Genomic DNA, 13779 nt, shown 5'->3' with positions numbered 1-13779 from the left:
CTCGTGTGGGTCGGAAACTGTGTCCCAGTATTAATCTGTGTCCGTCCCAACATGCATTTCACTGGTGACACGTGATTTGCGGGGAGATGAGTTGTTGCGGTTGGATTATTATTTCATATAAATGGGTATTGTACTGTAAATATGACATGAATATGAATGCAAAGTAGTGGTTGATGTGTGGACAGGCTAGCTGTTGGTGTTGTGCATGGTGAGATGTGTGCAAACGGTGTGTTTTGGTAGGAGAAGACGGCCAAAGGATGCAACACACACACACACACGTGGCGCCAAATTCTATAGGCCACTCTTTGTTGTGTTGCAGCGGTAGCTGAGAGGAAGCATGCCAGTGGGGTAACGGTGAGAACGGTGGCCTGTGATGCAGGTGTCGCTAAGGGGCGGAGGTGTGTGAGGGTGCGAGGTTAATTCACTAAGAAATTCATTATTAATCATTAATGTGTCAAATCGAAAAAAGGGCTCTGTTAAGACCTCCATATTATTATGGTCAATGCCTGTGTGAAAAGTGTGAGCGATTGGTGCAGGCAATGAGGAGATACGGCGGTGTTTCTGACATTCATTCATTCATTGTTAGAATTATAGTATGATATCATATTTGTAATGTCTCAATTTAACTGAGTGTAAAACATGCTCAATTATTTGTTAAATTGTTGTCAATTTTGCACTATACTCTGACCATCCCCCTCTTTCCTTCCTGAGAAGCATGTATTGTCACCCAACAAGCTAACAAACACTGTTTGTACTAGCTAGCTCGTATGCATTGTGAATAAGACTGTAATTGGAGTTTGCATTCCTGTATTTGCATGTATACTTTGTCGTTAAGATTGAGTAGTTTGTGAAAACTGAACTCTTTGTGGTAGCGTTTAAGTTGAGCAGCATGTTTAGAGTGTACAGATGGTTGGTTGCATGTTGGTCTTGAGTGAAATGCTATGAATGGCGCTAAAACTAGATAGATTTCCATTAACACATTTTGAAAACGATATCACAAGATGCTTTCCCACTCTCTAGGTTGACAATAAAAGCCAATAAAGAGGATGACCCGAAATCCTGGTATAAAGAGGTGAGTCATAATGATTATTATAATAATATAAACTAGAATTTCGCCGCCCTTTGGGCGGCTCATCCTAGAGTTACTTTGCAGCACAATATGGGAAGATGGAAATTGCGGGAGTTGACAGACTCCACTTCATGTTTTAGCTGTGTGACCCAGTTTTGTGCCCTGCACATGTAGTAACGGATGGGTTATTAATTATGTGTTGTTGCGCTCGCAACAACACAAGTCCCCCCAGCCCTGTGATGCGATACAAAAATCCTCCACAGTGAACCCGTGGCACTGATGCGAGGTCCATGTTGTACGGCAGCTGCTTTAGCTGCGTTCGGTTCACCAAGCGTAGTTGTGTGGCGTTTGCCGTGCGATAGGTGAGAGATGTCTTTTTCAGGTTGTTGCTGGCGGTGGCCGTTATGGGTCCTTATTAGTGTAGTCTAGTCAACACGACGTGGTGTTTGTCGATGCGTACTGTTACTGAGGTGGAGTGTTCGCCTGTCCGGCACAGCAGCCAGAGGGGGAGGGGGCTGAGGTAGAATGAGCTGGTGTGGATCAGAGGCAGTGAGGTTGGACATTAAGGGGTTGGAAATCATCCCGGTCGCGTGGTTCATGTAACGCGTGTGTCACTGTGAAGGCCGTAGACTACTATACAATGCGCCATTGGACTGGCCCCATGAAGTGAACGGAGTTGGTGTAACTCGGCAAAGTGGTGACGATTTTGACGTCACAGCAAACAGGCTGGTGGTCTTGCGCAAGAATGTGTTCTTTCATAGAAATGGGTATTGTACTGTAAATATGACAGTTGCATGGATGCAAAGTAGTGTGTGATGTCTGGACAGGCATGCTGTTGGTGTTGTGCATGGTGAGATGTGTGCAAACGGTGTGGTTTGGTAGGAGAAAGCGACAAAGGATGGGGTGTTGCGCTGGCTAGTAGTGTGGCAGGATTCACGTCAAGGTCCCTGCTCTATTTTTCCTCACATCGTTTCCCTTAAAGGTGTATTGAAATGAAAAAGACGTTTTTCACACTTTTAGACCATATCCGTGGTCATTATATGGGCATACCTAACGATGGATGCCAAAAAAATGTGAAAATTCTCATTTCTGTTTGTTTTTATATCAAAGGTCCATAAAAACGATTGCATTATTTATTTATTAAAACGAAAACGTGCTGCGTATGACGTGTAGAGATACACATCGATAAAAGCCAATAACAATGAAGCTCACCCGTTTAGTTCCCCATATCTGCGCCTCCGTCCATCACAGCTGCTACTGATTACAGAATACTGTATCTGAAAACATTATAGGGTAGAAATAAGCCTCATAACAGTAAACTGGTTGTGCTGGCCGACCATATGATTTATAAACAAACACCACGCTGTTGCGCATAGCATAACTACCGTCCCTAGCTACCGTCCCATCGCCTGAAGGGATGCGACGCTCTGATTGGTTCAGAAACTTCAGACCGGTGTTTCATGTTGAAACACCATTTTCATGTTGTTCACCATTTCCGTTTCACTACACCTTTAACCCATTTTGGGCGGGAACCCCTTTTGGTGTTAGCATTATGCTATGCTTTAGCTATTGAAAAATAGCAGATCTACAAGCTACGAGGTCTGCTATTTTTGAAGAATCATGAAAAGTGACATGAAAGTGTTTGAGAACGACTGACATAGAAAAACATAGCTTTTTCAAGAAAACAGTCAGGATTTAGAAGACATTTGCAGAATCGTTCCCAGGTCAGAATGGGACCTGGGATTTATATTACTTAATACAAAAATGTATATGGGTGCTGTTGACCAGGAACACTGTTTATACTACAGCTAAAGCCTGCCTTCTAACCATGGCGTGTATCTATCCCGCTGTTCCTCCACCCTTCCCTCTCTCTGTCTCCCTCTGTCTGTCCAGGTGATGGCCAAGGCAGAGATGGTGGTTGCCACCAAAGACTGTTGCTTCCCCAGTCCATGGTGCTCTGCCATCTGGGACAACATCAAAACGTTCTTGGACGAGAAGATTAAGAAGCTGGGAGTGGTGAACTACTACGGCTCCCCCGGCTCCCCCGATTTTGTGTCCAAGGCTGCCCTGTACAAGGAATATTCCCTCCTGGCAGACTTTTTCCCAGAGGTAAGCAAGGCTGGGTTGAAAGTAAACGACATCATCTTTTCCAAGTCTGTTCCTACGCAAAATCCCTTTGCTGTCACAGTAAATCTGCTATTTTCATTGAATGGTCACCTCGGGCTCGGATTCAAGGGGTCTATTATAAATGGAGCACTGCACAATAGTCAGGGTGGGTACATTTCAGAACAAATTCCATTCCAATGTGCAAATTGCCTTTGCAGATACCCCAACAACAACCAGTACAATGAACAATATACTGTATTGGGTGTAGAGTTCTCATCGGGCCCGAAATTTGAAGCCCGGCCCGGCCCTAACTGGGTCAGCCCGAAGCCCGGCCCGGCCCTAAAAAATAGCATAATGTTAGGCCCGAAGCCCTATAAAGCCCGACAAAGAAAAAAAAGAACGCCACTTTAATGCATGGCCAGCGCAGCAGCATGCGCCATCAGTGAACCGTCAGTGAACCACTGACGGCGCATGCTGCTGCGCTGGCCATGAAATAAAGTGGCGTTCTTTTTTTTCTCTTTCAGTGTGTGTCTGTGTGAGAGTGAGAACGGAGTTCAATGGACTTATCGCCGAAATAAAGGATTTATGTAGCTCACGTTAGACTGTTAATGTACCATTTCCATTTTCCATATCATTCTAATGGATTCCATTTCCAGTGGTGGTGAATGGTGAGTAGCTCCCCGTTTCCTCTGAGGTAAAGCTATGTCCAAGACCCCAAGTATCGTCCCCGTGCGGTGTCCAAAAGAACAAACATAGCCTACAAAGTTTACAAACCATCCATGCACCCGCTCATGGCGTGTCTCGACATCTTAGAGATCTGTTATTTTAAATCGGGCACATATAACGAGGAGCGCCGCTGCCGCACTGAGGGACGGCGGTTATAATACTAATCATTTTGTAAATCAAATAGCCTGTAGCCTGCAGTGGACTGTAACATTGCGTAGTCAGATCATACACTACAGAATTATATGGATGGTTGGTGACTATATGACGTTGATTAGGCCTAATGATTAGGTTATTCATCGCAGCCAGCTGGGTTTAACGAGATGGCTCAGTGCAACTGTTTTTGTCATGTTGCAGTCTATCGTGTGATAATCCAATTGATTTATAAAACATTTAGCATTATGAACTGAAGCTCATTTGGTGCACCGCAAAACAGAGGCCAGCCAGCGGTATAAACATTAAACAACCACCCCACCGTTCACTTCTCTCTGCCTGCGCAGTCAGTAATCCAGTCCAAGCCCCCCGCCTCCACTCCTCCCTCTTCCTCCTGTCACAAGTGAATCGCCATAGTGCAGCCCTCTTCATAATAAATACATACTTGTAGGCTATATAGCCTACACAATACACAAATAACAGAATTGCTATTGTTATTATAACATTTTTGAAAAAAGAACATTTTAAAATCACGGAAAATCACAGAGCCTGAGGCCCGGCCCGGTCGGTTTCGGGCAGAAAATGAGAACTCTAATTGGGTAACCTGTCGTTTAGCAGCATTCTTTTGGGACAATATGATTGGGTGATCTCTTTTGACTTTAATGATGATTTTTATTTTTTTTACTTGGTTTTACCTTATTTGATTTAGTTTCATATCTTTAATATCTTTAAACTCTCCTCCTCTGGTGACTCAGGTGGCAGAAGAACCCATTTGATTACCTGAAGAAGACCCAAGAGGTCGAAACGTTGTAACCTAAAATAAAGAATTGGAGCTCATAACAGTGTGCGGACCTTCCTCCTTCCTTCCCAGGCAGAAGAACCCCCCATAGAAACTCTTGCTTCAGAGATGTACCAAGCCTACGCCAAATTGGCCCAGTCCTACAGCGGCCTGCCCATCAAACTGAACCAGTGGTGTCAAGTTGTGGTCAGTGTCTGTTCACGCTCTTTCATGTTGTTTAACCCATTCTGACCTGAGATCAGATTTAAAAATGTCTTCTACATCCTGACAGTTTTCTGAAAAAAGCTATGTTTCTATGTCAGGCGTTCTTCGATTTTTCAAAAATAGCAGACCTACAAGCTCGTAGCGCGCCACTCGGTGACGCGCTATGAGCTTTTTCAATAGCTAAAGCATAACATAATGCTAACACCAAAAGGGGTCCCCGCCCAAAATGGGTTAACTCATTTCAAACCGGGAAAGGTTCCGTGTTTTATTCAAAAACAGTAGTATTTTTTGAAAAGTATTTGTAGTATTTTTTTGACAAAATGTATATATATTTTTTTAAGCAAAATTTTAACTCAAATCTTTGCTTCTAGGAGTCCCTGGAATGAAATATTATGAGATGGGGGAGATCCACAGCCAAATGCATATACTTTTGGGGGTCCTTGGACATGCACAAGTTTGAGAACCACTGAGCAACATATGTTGTTCAGATGGGGCATTTTCACAATCTGCATCAGGCCTTAATTAGCTGAACAAAATAACACTTGTGTGAAGTGAGGAGCGCCTGACTTTTAGAAGCCTGCCTATTTATGGCTGTAAACAAACATTAAAAGTCCATAGACTTGGCTGCCATGTGACGTAATTTCAAAAGCCAAACGTTAGCCGGGCTAGTGCCCCTCAAAAAGAATCGGTGCACATTACAACACTTGTCCTCCTCTCTCCTCTCCTCAGCAAGAGGCACACACAGCCTTCGCCACGGAGGAAGACGCAGAGAACGAGGTTTGAAAATCATTACTACTTCTTTTCCATTTCATATACTGTACCTTAATCTTAATCTCTACCGTTCTTGCCGTCATTTTGCAGACATGATTTAAAAAATCTTCACATTCATTCTAACAGGCCTATGTTTAGCTTTGTGGGAACTCAATTTAATCACTTTTTATAGAAACAGAAGTGAAGCCTGATCACACAGAACTGGATGTGACAAAGTTGCCTTTTGTGCATGATTTTCCAACACAATGTGTAGATAGACCTTCAAGATTTGTTGTCCCTGCGCAAACAAGGTTTTTCCTGCATTACGACGACACTGTGCATGCATGTTTGTAGGTCGAGAAGATCCTGCACCTGTATGAGATTGTTTATCAGCGGCTGCTGGCCATCCCTGTGGTAAAGAGGAATAGGGAGACGTTGGCCAGCGGGGTTTCCACCACCAAATTAGAGGTCTTCATCCCTGTTAATGGTTACGCCATCCAGGTATTTCATCCCCAAAGAATACACATCATACATTCATAGAAGCCTTTCATGGTGTCTTTATTTTCTCTTAAAGACTGTGCTACATTCTGTGTGTGTTTTGTTTGTTGTGAAGCACTCCTTTTACATGCAGTAAAATGTATCCATCCAGATAGTTTTGGTGTACTGAGGTTTACTTAGAGGGAGATCTCCGCCATCGAAATGTCCAAATGCCATTAAGCCCCAAAGTGCAAAATCTCAGCAGCTGCAATTTATGCAAAGAATGGCTCTTCCACGTGAGAATCCACAGACCTCACCATGAACCGTTTGATTTAACTATTTCCTACTGCCATATGTACATTAGTGCAGACGTGCTTCCTTCTGTGTGAGTAACATAATATAACTAGAAAAAGTGCCCTTCTGGGCACAGGTCTCCACCAGGATAGGAATGTAGGACATCTGTTTGAAACTGAGCACTCCTGTGAACTTTGGAAGCCAATCAGGATGGAGTCTGAGTAATCTGAGAGAGACTGTGTACCAATTTGCGTGATGTTTGGACAAAATCTGTAGGTGTACTGTGCAAAAACTTGTTTTGCACAAAGCGGCCACCTGGTGGCGCTATAACAGGCCGTTCTGGAAAGTTTGGGGCAGAGGTTCATCGTTGGCATCCAGGGAGTGTGTGTGCAAAATTTGGCATCGACCGGGTTAACGGTGGCCGAGATTAGCTGCTCACGGACACACACACGGACGGACACACACACACACACACACACACGGACGGACGGACGGACGGACGGACACACGGACGGACGGAGTGCAAAACATACTCTCCCCCCCCATGCCTTCGGCCTGGTGGAGACAATGATATCTCTCCTATTAGGGGTGTAATGATACATTTTAACACTTTGTGCCCAAGACATCCAGACGTCCTATGAATTACCGCATGTAGTGCCCAGGACGTCTGTGGACGTCCTGGTAAAAAACAGCGATACGATGCAAGGTTGATGATACGATATTGGTTCATTCATGGTGATACGATTCAATGATTTAAAATCGATACTATTTAGCAAAGAATAATCTGTGTGAAACATATGGGTAGTGCAGGTTCTTTTATGGATATAAAGTAAACGGTGATTCTCTGGCAAATACATGGACATTATACAGTATTTGCACAAATACTTACTTAGTACCGATTATAGCATTTGCATATTTGCTGTTTACATATCTATATACTTCGATTATTGAAATTAAAAATGTCGATGCAGTTACTATATCGCCCCTACTCTCTACCTGCCTCAGGGAGCCACATGTAACCATCTGGGTAACAAAATTGCTAAGATCAACGTCCCTGATGAAACAGAAGAGAAGCATGCATACGAGAACTCGTGGCGCCTCACCACCAGGACCATCAGCCTTCTGGCCATAGTCCATGGAGACAAAAAGGGCCTGGTGGTGCCGCCCAACGTCGCCCCTCATCAGGTATGAACACACACACACACACACACACAATCTTGTACATAAACACACAGTCACACACTGTACAAAGACCAATCATACACATTGTATGTGAGTAGGTTGGAGTGGCTTATCAGCCGTAACGGATCCATCGGAAAAGAGTGAATCAATCAATCAATATCAATATTAATCTATTTGTATACTCAGACTCTGTTAGGAATTCTTCAAGACACATAGGCCCTCATTTATCAATCGAGTGTAAAATCTGCCACAGATTCGAGTGCAGGTTTCGTAGTACACCCACGTCGCCACGGCATTTATAAAGTGATCGCAAACAGCTGATCCTTCCTTAATTTTGTTCTCACGTTAATAAATGTCGCGGCTGAATTTGATCTGGCACGCCCTAAGAACTCAAGCCTCGCCCTCGTTTTTGCGACATGAACAACGGCAATACGTTTCCTGAAACCATGGTTACATGAAAAAATAGGTTTCTCCCGTGCCTTGCTGCCCGCCTCACCCCCCTCTCTCATACACACGCACAGCACGCACACGCAACTTGCAAGCCCAACTAACTGGTGTGTTGTTAAACAAATAAAGAACGAACACCTGCATGAATTAAATAAAGTTGTAGGCCTAGTCCTACCCTGTCTGTTTCCCTCTCACCTCGCTTGCCTTGCTGTCATGCATGCACGCACGCACCTACATGACACATTAAATAAAGCTGTCTGTTTTTCCTCTCGCTTCGCTTCCCTTGCTGCCCGCCTCACCCCCCGCACGCACGCACATATCGCTATTTGCAACTTTCACTGTGTGTTGTTAGTTGTATATTAAATTATTAAAGTATTTTTAATTGAATATACAACAAGATATATTTGTGAACGAAAACCTGAACCTGTGTACCATAATTAAATAACAAATAGGCACACACACACTGCTGTTTCGCAGGTGCTCTGTCTGTCTGTCTGTCTGTCTGTGTGTCTGTCTCTCTCTATCACAGTGGTCCGTCCGTGACCAACTGACCATGCACGTTCCGACGTTCGACAGTCTATTTAGATTGCCTCGCAGTCGTTAGTCACTGCAGTAGCCGGGCTGTCAACTGTCATTATATGAATGTGCAGCCAAAACCTATATAGCCTCATGTGGCTGGTGCATGGGCTGGCTGGGTAATATACCTATATCTCCGATGCAGTTCCCACTTGTGCTGGCAGCCTGGCACGGTACATTTGGCATTCGAGCGACGTGTCAGGTTTATTATATTGCACATACCGTAAGAAAGACATCGGCCTTCATGCTGTAGATTAGGCTACAGTAGGCTATACCTGCACGTTGGGACTCTCCGCAGCTGAGCTGCAGCACTGCTGCACTATACTCTCCAACGTCCCGTCATGGAAATATTTCAGCACAGACAGCCCAAATCCTCGCATGTATGCGCTCATGCAAAACACTGTTTAAATGGCTTAAGCATCTCTTGCAACATTGTTTTTAATTGCGCGATTTTATCTCCTACTAATTTCATATGACACATGTATTCCTTAACATTTTTATTTATTTATTTTTTACATGTAGCCCATATACATATACATACCTTTTATATAAACATTTTAGGAGTGAATACATATATGTTTAGATGCCTGTGACAGCCTCTCAGCAGTTCAGACAAGGCTGCTCCGCTTGTGTAAGACAGAAAAACAGCGTACAGCAGCTGCCGAGTAGACGTGACTTTTGATCGTTGTCACGTTCAATTTCAAGCTTTGCCGGAAATGTTAAATGCCGAAAATGTCGGTAATTTCGGCGTCCGCCCATATTTTGGCGTACGCACGGTTGATAAATGAGGGCCATACAGTTGAATGAAATCCACTAGTGTGTGTGTGTGTGTGTGTGTGTGTGTGTGTGTCGTGTCAGGTGGTCATCATCCCCAAATTCCCCATCGGAAATGTTGATGAGGAAATCAAGAAAACATGTGAAAAGTACCGCATCATGCTGGAGGATAAAAACATCAGGGTGGAGACTGACCTCCGAGACCACACCCATAGATGGAAGTCCAACCACTGGGAAGTAAAGGTAAATAATGCGATTAGACGATTATGTAATAATTGTGATGGGCCTAAAGAAAGTTAATAAATTGGTGTAACAACAGTATATCAGTGATGTAAGGAGGGAGAGGGACTCATTCATGGCCTCTATATAGATAATAAACAGATATAGATCACAATATTACTTAAAAATAATAATCAGTAAGACGTCTGAGGGTGAGCGGCGAGCGCACATGCGCCTAGTCGCCGCTGTGCGAGCGCTGGCGCTTTGGAATGGGGGGTCAGATCAACATATGAAATGAATTCTGTACTGGCCATATATGGAGCGTGTCTTGAGTGTACAGGGTTTGAGGTCATAACATATGGAATGTCATATATGGAGATCTAAGGTTGGCAGCAGGGCAGTGTCTTGAGTGTACAGGGTTTGATGAGGTCAGATCAACATATGGAATGTCAGAACATGTCAGCTCCATACATGGAGATCTAAGGTTGGCAGCAGGGGGCAGTGTCTTGAGTGTACAGGGTTTGATGAGGGCCCAGGTAGGGCCGGGCCTTAATTTTCCGTCCTGTTGAGAACTCTTTTTCGCCGGCTGCTGGGGGCAGCTGCACTAATAACTTTAGGGCGGGCCCGCCTAGAGTTTAAATGGACGGGTATCGGTCAAAACGGAGACATCGAAGAGGATGGATTGATGGGGAAGGATCAACGAGAGACAGCGAAATCCATTCACGGCGGACGACCTAGGTTGTGACTGAATCATTTTGCGTCGCGGCTTATAATTTTCCGTTGTTGGCTATATTCGAGTACGTCATGGCGTAAATATCAATTCGTCGCGACGTTTTATTAATTCGCCCCAACATCGGGGCTATAAAATAATTCGCCACGACTTAATAATAATTCGTCGCAGCGTTAATAATCCGTTGTGGCGTGAGGACTCGTCGCGGCATAGAACGGGACTCGTCGCGGCTATATCTACCCGTTTGCGACGTAATAGGTTGACTTTGGTATATTTGCGGTGGTATAGAATCCGTTGTGGCGTGAGGACTCGTTGCGGCATAGAACGGGACTCGTCGCGGCTATATCTATATACCCGTTTGCGACGTAATTTGCACTTGCTGCGTATAGCCTCATACTGAAAAAAATACTATTTTACGCACAGCGCAAGGCAATGTGATTACGATCGTCCTTCTGGGGGGGGGGGGGGGGGGGCTGGCCAACACAATAGATAACCTACAAGGACATATGAATTTAATTTATATACACGGCTATATTCATTTAGCCGTTCATCAAAGCTCACCGCGCTCGTATAGCGCATTGTCTGTCTGTCTGTCTGTCTGTCTGTCTGTCGGCATCTGATCTACAAGCTCACGCATCGCAGCGGACAGCGGTTGATTATCGCTGGGCAGCCGGCCAGTCTGTCTGTCAGTTAGCCAGTCAGCTATATATAGCCAGTCAGCCAGCCAAATAAAAACATGGCACATAGATGACACAAGACTCAGTGAGAATAGCATAATGTATCATACAGCGAATGAAAGCAAACTTCCCAATCCCAAGGGGGTGTGTGTGTGAGAGAGACCTATAAACTCTCGTCCTCTCTCTCTCCTAATTATTGTGCAGCGCAGCTGTACACACACACACCGAGTACTAAGTAAGTAGCCTATAGGCTACGGCTCTAAAAACATTAAATACTGCGGGAGCATTTATTAGCACACTAAACAAAGTTGGATTTGTACATTGCAGAAACTGCAGAATGCAGGTTTATCAGAGCGATATAGTGCAGCTGTGAGTGAGCTGCTGCTGCTGAGTCCGTGCACCAATAGAGCGACCGCGGCAGCGGCACGTATGCTTGAAATATTAAATAAAAATATGTCGGGCTTCCGGGCCGGGCCCGGGCCGTTTCTGGACTGTACCAACGGGCTTAGGGCCGGACGGGCCTTAACTCCACGGGCCCCTATATTTTAGGCCCGTGCAGGGCTCTAGTGTGTGTGTGTGTGTGTTAAAGGGACACTTCACCCTTTTTGCAAAAAAATATATGTTAATGACGTTTAGAAGCTTTAGAACACTTTCCTGGAGATCTTTATGTGTGTAATATGTGGTTTTAGATATTTTAGATTGTAGCAGTGAGCCTGTTTGCTCTGATGTCATGGACACTGGGCTCACTTCCTTCCTGGACTACATGTTGTCTCAGTAAGACAGCTCTCCCCCTATCCACAAGGAGGAGCAGTGCACCAAAGAATTATGGGAATTGTATTCCAGGAAGGTAGTGAGACCAGTGTCCATGACATCAGAGCAAACAGGCTCACTGCTACAATCTAAAATATCTAAAACCACATATTACACACATAAATACCCCCAGGAAAGTGATCTAAAGCTTCTAAACGTCATTAACATATATTTTTTTGCAAAAAGGGTGAAGTGTCCCTTTAAGGCTGTCCCCAAACATTCAAGGTTCGAATGTTCGCTCGTTAGGGTTGGCACTCGAATCTTAATTAATGGGCTTGAACCATTCGTTTTTTTAATATAATTTTTATTTAAAAAAAATATAATAATTATTATTTTTTATTTTTTATTAACTTGAATATTGAACTTGAATATATCTCGGCGAGAATGCGATATGAACATGTAAAAAAAAGTAAGTTTCTAGTGCATTCCTGTCAGAAGTTACGATTTTTTAAAGAAATCTCCCCTTCTTGTTCTGCTGTGCACGTTCATTTGGTGATTGGAGACTGACGCGTCTCTCTCTCTCTCTCTCTCTCACTCACTCACTCACTCACTCACTCACTCACTCACTCACTCACTCACACTCACACACACGCCAGCATGATCGCTTTTCTTACTAGCAGCCATAATATATTAGCATTATGCTCTCTAGCATGATAGCAAAAAGGAGTGAACTCTGAGCAAAACGGTCACGGAAGATCTGCTTTTTCACTGTGCCCACTTCTTGTGAGTGTGGAAGAACACACTTTTGTTGCATTATTAGAGCAGGGTAAATATGAAGTCTTGTGTTTATATTCCTCTTACATACCGGTAGGCTGTATGTTATTGTCGCAAAAACACACGTTGTGTGTCTGAGGGGCCTTCCAGAGCAAGGGGGCTTCTGACGGCGTCGCTTACTCGCTTCCCCTCTGTCAGAGGAGGAAGCGACGCGCAGCCGTCGGGAACCCCCCCAAACCGACTGCTCCCCCGCCCTTCCGAAAACTGCTACAGAAACTCAGACGCTCTGATCGAGACGTTTATTTTTTAAATGAATTAGAAACAAATGGTCCGAATGTTCACTCGAAAATTTCTGCCGAAGTTCGAGTCCCAAAATAAGGTCTAGGGTACAGCCTTAGTGTGTGTGTGTGTGTGTGTGTGTTAAATGTGGTCATTTAAATGTAGGCCTATTATATATACACACACCATACAAGCACCTATATTATATAATGTGTTATACAAATGGGCAATCAACATATAGCAGCAATAATTTTCAGTAATCAGTTCAGTAATAATTAGCATAAGTTATTAACGAAAAACATCTAATACTATTTGAAATTGGTCTAATAAAGTTAGTAACTAATCAGAAGCAGCAACCAGCAACTATAGACCAATAAAATAGTAAGCTAGTATTTATGTTTTTCGTTAATAATAATACATGCTAATTATTATTGAACGCAAGTACACTGGTATGTACGCTATGGTACACTATAAGCTTGTATATCTGTTTATTTTAAGCATGCGCCGCATTCTGTCAGAATCTGTGTGTGTGTGTGTGTGTCGCATGCGTGTGTGCGAACTTCGTGACAGTGGTGCATTACATTGTATTTTGATTTGAAATAAATAATAAGTTATTATTAACGAAAAACATCTAATACTATTTTAAATTGGTCTAGTAAAGTTAGTAACTAATCAGAAGCAGCAACCATGCAGAGCTATACCAATCAGATTAAATAGGCTATAAGCCTTAAACGTTTGACAAGCAATATTCAAAATACAACTATAGTTGTATTTTGCATATTGCTTGTCAAACGTT

At 43.6% G+C, this 13779-nt stretch overlaps 1 protein-coding gene across 3 annotated transcripts in view; it reads left to right on the top strand.

Moving 5' to 3' along the window:
- Nucleotides 1–13779, top strand: part of LOC310855071 (bifunctional glutamate/proline--tRNA ligase-like) — a 49091-nt gene that overhangs the window by 11420 nt on the left and 23892 nt on the right. For all 3 annotated transcript variants that reach the window (XM_083759940.1, XM_083759939.1, XM_083759938.1), the window contains exons 6-12: nt 1021–1072; nt 2963–3178; nt 4923–5036; nt 5784–5831; nt 6159–6305; nt 7581–7760; nt 9639–9797. In XM_083759940.1, the coding sequence (XP_083616066.1) occupies nt 1021–1072; nt 2963–3178; nt 4923–5036; nt 5784–5831; nt 6159–6305; nt 7581–7760; nt 9639–9797 (916 nt within the window). The remainder of the gene's footprint in view (nt 1–1020; nt 1073–2962; nt 3179–4922; nt 5037–5783; nt 5832–6158; nt 6306–7580; nt 7761–9638; nt 9798–13779) is intronic.

This window comes from Protomyctophum parallelum (genome assembly GCF_964188405.1).
Source record: "Protomyctophum parallelum genome assembly, chromosome: 2".
Taxonomy (NCBI): Eukaryota; Metazoa; Chordata; class Actinopteri; order Myctophiformes; family Myctophidae; genus Protomyctophum; species Protomyctophum parallelum.
This window is presented reverse-complemented; position numbering and strand designations above follow the sequence as displayed.